This window comes from Poromitra crassiceps (assembly GCF_964638095.1).
Source record: "Poromitra crassiceps genome assembly, chromosome: 23".
In the NCBI taxonomy this organism is placed as follows: Eukaryota; Metazoa; Chordata; class Actinopteri; order Beryciformes; family Melamphaidae; genus Poromitra; species Poromitra crassiceps.
In genome coordinates, this window is record NC_139639.1 from 13,178,801 (window position 1) to 13,183,800 (window position 5,000).

At 43.5% G+C, this 5,000-nt stretch overlaps 1 protein-coding gene across 1 annotated transcript in view; it reads right to left on the reverse strand.

The window, feature by feature from the left end:
- The window catches only part of LOC310797310 (kinesin-like protein KIF13B), a 29,538-nt gene that overhangs the window by 20,953 nt on the left and 3,585 nt on the right, over window positions 1–5,000 (reverse strand). Inside the window, exons 4-5 of the mRNA XM_083659681.1 lie at window positions 3,792–3,972; window positions 502–589 (exon numbers count right to left, since the gene is read on the reverse strand). Coding sequence (XP_083515807.1) covers window positions 502–589; window positions 3,792–3,972 — 269 coding nt within the window. The remainder of the gene's footprint in view (window positions 1–501; window positions 590–3,791; window positions 3,973–5,000) is intronic.

The following is a 5,000-nucleotide window of genomic DNA, read 5'->3' on the forward strand; positions in this document are numbered from 1 at the left end:
TGGAATTGGACACCAATTTAAAAAGTACAATCAAGAGACAAAGCGGGGGAAACATCCCATATGTGATTAAACATGTCGCCAATGAAAGTGCTGAAACTAGAAATGGACAGAATAAGAAAAGGGACAGCACAAAATGACTTGTGCATGATGCTCTCATGGTGGAAAAACGTAAGACCTCCAATAAGTTCTCCAAAATTCTGTGTATTTTGATGTGTCTGTTTCTTACCTCTCACTGCATAATTCATACTGTATGAATGTATCTGTTAATTATTTTCATGTTTATATTGTTTTTTTTTATATATATATACCTGTTTAAGACCAAGGACCACAATGGAAATAAGTCTTGACTTTATTGTGCTTTATCCTTGATGTTATTCCTTGAGATCCGTGTCTGTACTTTGTTTAGTACATTGTATTTCAATTTGTAACCGTCAAATAAAATAAAATAAAATAAAATAAAATAAAATCAAGTGTATAGAAGACATTTTCATATTTCTTTACCTTGTAGCAGGCCACAGCTAGCCGAGACAGACCGTCCACATAAGGACCCAAAACTTTATGTTCCCTCACCCTCAGAGCCTGTCTGCTCCTGGACAGGAAACAGGTTTAAAATAGAAAAAAAGACGTCAGTCAAACATTATTGATCAACACGTGATGCACATCATCTAAACCAAGAGGAGAGAAACTTTGAGGTATGCATGTGTACAGTATGTACTAGGATGTCTACATGTAGCAGCTACAGTATATCTGTAGTAGACAGTCTACATAGGTTGAGGCGATGTCTCGTCATAGACGCTGGGTTAGCTGGCTCAGCCTGGCTGGGGGCGTGGTCAGGGTGGGGTAAATTCCCCCGTTCTATCCATTCAGCAAAGTTAGAGTTTAGCTGCTAGCCCAGCCCAGGCAGACACGATCGGGGATTTAACCACCGCAGTAAACGCACATCTGAGCAGACGTCTTGTGTTCTGCTCTAGAACCCCCAAACCTGTAGTTTAGAGCCGCAGCACCGTCTTTTGGTGAGTCAGCCCATGAGATATATGGGCGGTTTTACCCCACTCGCGCGCCAGACGTTTAACATTTTGTGGGCGTTCCCAGACAGGCCGACTGTCTCTATTCTATATGTAGACTGATGTAATAGTCATCCATCTTTCCCAGGCTTCAGTCACCTCCACCAATCAAACGTCACGTACCGACAGGAGGGCCAATCTGGGCTCAGCTGGTTTCATCCAAGATGGCGATGCAGCAGCAGTGACTTATGGTGTATGACTATGAACCATTTCACTTTTTTAATTGAGAAAATGTGATGTGAAATTTAAATAAGTCAGATCAAATCCATCAAGAACCATCAACTCCAGAGAGACTTTTTTAACACTTGGCCTTCTGACCCTGCTAAACCTCAGAGCTTCATCATTCTGTGCTCTGCAGCTCGGCCCCATATGGCCGTCAGATGGGCTGCTGCTCTAAAGATGGGTTTTACTGAGGTCAAAGGTCGTGTAGTGAGCGGAGGTTAGAGGTCGTGCTGTCTGGGGCTGCAGACAGAGGCCTCAGCCTCCTGATTTACTGCTGAGCCGCTGGACATGAGCTGCAGCGCTCCAACACTGACTACAGGCCAGGAGGAGATGGAACCTTTTCATCCACTGACCACAGCAGCTGCTGGTACCCACAAGCCAGTGTGGCACATTGAAAGTGTATGCATGCACAATATTTCATTCACAAGCATACAGCTTGCCTGTCCCTTTAAGTACGTCTAGCTGGAGCAGTCGAACGTAAGAGTGTCGTCATGGTGAGGAAGGGAGCTCGCGCTGCTCTGTTAGTTGCCTGTAACCACCTGTATGGTCAAGTCACACTGCAGAGCCAGCCGACTCACTTTATTTTATTATTATTCCTTTCAGGTCAGTAAAACGTCACCAAGCGCCTTGATATAACAGTGGCACTGTATATAAGCTAGCGAAGCTGTTGATAAGATGTTTGGTTGTGGGCTGTGTGTTTTGTGTTGGGATGTGTGCCGACCGAGATAACATACTTTGCGCTAAGCTAACGTTAGCATACTTGCACGTCCAGTAACGTTATGTGCCGGTCGGGCTGTTGTGCGTCAGATACAGTTAAATGAAGGGTTGGACTAACTCGCCAGCATGTGTTACTTGGTTGGGGTTCTGTGTGTATTACTAGATCGGGTGGTTAAACCTTAAAGGAATCCGGTTTTAGTTTGTTTTGAGAAACGCTAACTCACGTTAATGCTAATAGCAGAGTGCTCCATTATAATGGACGCGTAGAGCAGATGACCCGGATGTCTGCGTTGTAAATGATCGTGAATCCAGTGTGACTGTATATTCTATATGTGTCACGGATGAAAGTACTCTATTCAGTTGGTTAATGTAATGTATTATTGTCTTGTTATTTGTAGAAACATAATTACTTTAGAGAATGGTTATTGTTGGGAATGTTATTATAGTATATTAGAAGGATGTATGTGTGTATGACTGCTAATGAATCTGAACTTACTTTATTTGATAATATTTAGATTTACTTTTATATTTGTATCCATATTTGAAGTCTAATTATAATTACTTGAATATGCAAATGTATAATTACTTGAATATGCGAATGTAATTCAGGGATTTGGATGCAATATGTATTTTTGTTTACATCTGTTAGTTGCCTGTAACCACCTGTATGGTCAAGTCACACTGCAGAGTCAGCCGACTCACTTTACTTTATTATTATTCCTTTCAGAATAAACAACACACAAAATATGTCACTCTGAGTCCATTCGTGAGGTTCATGAGTGCAACACCAGCAGCCAATCAGCAGCCGACTTCAAGTTTAGAACAGGGTGAGACTCCAAATGATGGTCGGAGACCCTGTGATAGGACGAATCAGCGCGACGTCACAACAACAAATCCCAGAGAAATGCAGAAGCCGGCAGCGGTTATTAGTATGAGTTGTGCCAAACAAACGTTAATATCTCAAAAACTATACATCACATTGCTTATATTTGGACATTCTGAGTGAGAGCAGAAGTAGCTCAAGAGTTTGATGTATAATATATGCATGTCGTGGTAAAGTTGTGTGAACTGTCTCAGGCTATGTGGTACGTCTAAGTCTAAGGCTATGTGGTACTGTACGTCTTAAGCTTAATTTATACTTATTAGAAAGTGTCGCTCAGCACATGGTCGCAGACGAAAAAGAAAGTGTCGCTTATGGTGTTGCATTTATACTTCAGTGAACGTTCGCCTCGGTTCAACAGTCACGTGACACTCGAACGCTATAAGCAGACAGCCAAGAGAAGAGAGGGAACGCACAGTGAAACCACCTCGGAGGCAAGATGTAACTTACTTGGCTGCAGCCGCATATAAACGACACACAACCACACAACTCACCTCCTCTCTCTCTGGAAAATTGGTCATGATGTTCTTTGTGATTTTCACGAAGTCATACATCAAGGACAGGCTGATAAAAATAGCGGGGACACGTTCTTTCATTTCAATCGAGCGAAAACCAAAACAAGGAAGGAAGTCAAGTGCGTGCCGTCTATATAGCCAATCAGACTTGCTATGACGTAGTCAGCGACACTAGACATTTCACCAGGTAGCAGACACTGCTCGCCGACACTTGAAAGTGTCGACTCAAGTCCTCATTTCTGTCGGCGACCGTTTCAAAAGTGTCGGCAGACCAAGCATCAATTGGGCTTAAGTCTAAGGCTATGTGGTACGTCTAAGTCTAAGGCTATGTGGTAAACCCTAAACGTTTCCTTCACTTTGTGGAAACGTCGAGAGGTCAGGGTGCGCTCGTACCCTTTGGGGTCGAGTAGGTCTCGGACCTTCTCGTTGTAGATCTCCATGTAGGAAACCTCTACCGTGAAGCTCTCCTCCTCCCGCTGCTCCAGCACCGTGCGCTCAAACAGAGCACTGCACAGCCGCGGGATCAGGCCCGGCTGGTCCACTGAACCCATCATGGTGTACGACTTCCCCGAACCTGTCTCACACACACACACAGAGACACACACAGACACACACACACAGACACACAGACAGACACACACACATACACACACACACACACACACACACGAAAAGAATGTCCTTAAGTAGACAGTTTTGGTAAACAGAGAATGACACTTAATTTAACCGTCATTCAACCAGGAATGACATGGATTTATTTGACGTGAAGAATATATTTTGCAGAGAGAGCAGCATCTAACACAGTACATAATGAAGAGCATAATTAACCAGATTAATATGAGGGATCAGCCAATCAGCATTTTGGTAAACAAACCGCGTCACTGGGTGGAAACGAGTAACTTCATCATGGGACCGTATGGATCCAGCCTTGAGTGTCTCACTCTATCCGGCTGTGCCGTTTACAAAATTCACTTTTCATTTTAAAAACGGCGACAGTTCCCACAAGTATCAGTCTCTTGAGCTACTTCTGCTCTTACTCAGAATGTTAAAATATAAGCGATGTGATGTATAGTTATAATATAGTGATATTAACGTTTGTTTGGCACAACTCATATTAATAACTGCTGCGGGGTTCCGCATTTCTGGGTGGTTGTGATGTCACGCTGATCCCTCGCATAGACAGGCAAAGTGACCGCCTACTTCCTGCTTCAGCACTGTACCAGAGATTTTCATCCGCCATTTATTTTCCCATAGACATTTCGTAAAATGCTTATAAAAAATAGTTTTACTTCGTCAAACCAAATGGTTCAGCTATATTTAGAATCGGGAGAGACCATAGAACATTTCACTCCGAACAAAACTTAAAAAAACTTAAAATCAAAAGAATATTTTCATGGTCCAATTGAAACCCCCTTTACGACCTGCTGGCTGGACAACGGAGCGGTTTCAGTCAGAGGCTTCGTCAGCTCCCCTGCAGCAAGGAGCGTTATGCTTCCCACACACTAGAGGATAAAAGGCCCGATTTAATGCCCGATTCCCCTCGGGGGGGGGGGGGGGGCGTGACCCGATTCGAGGCTAGTCTCAACCGATTTTTTGTCAAAA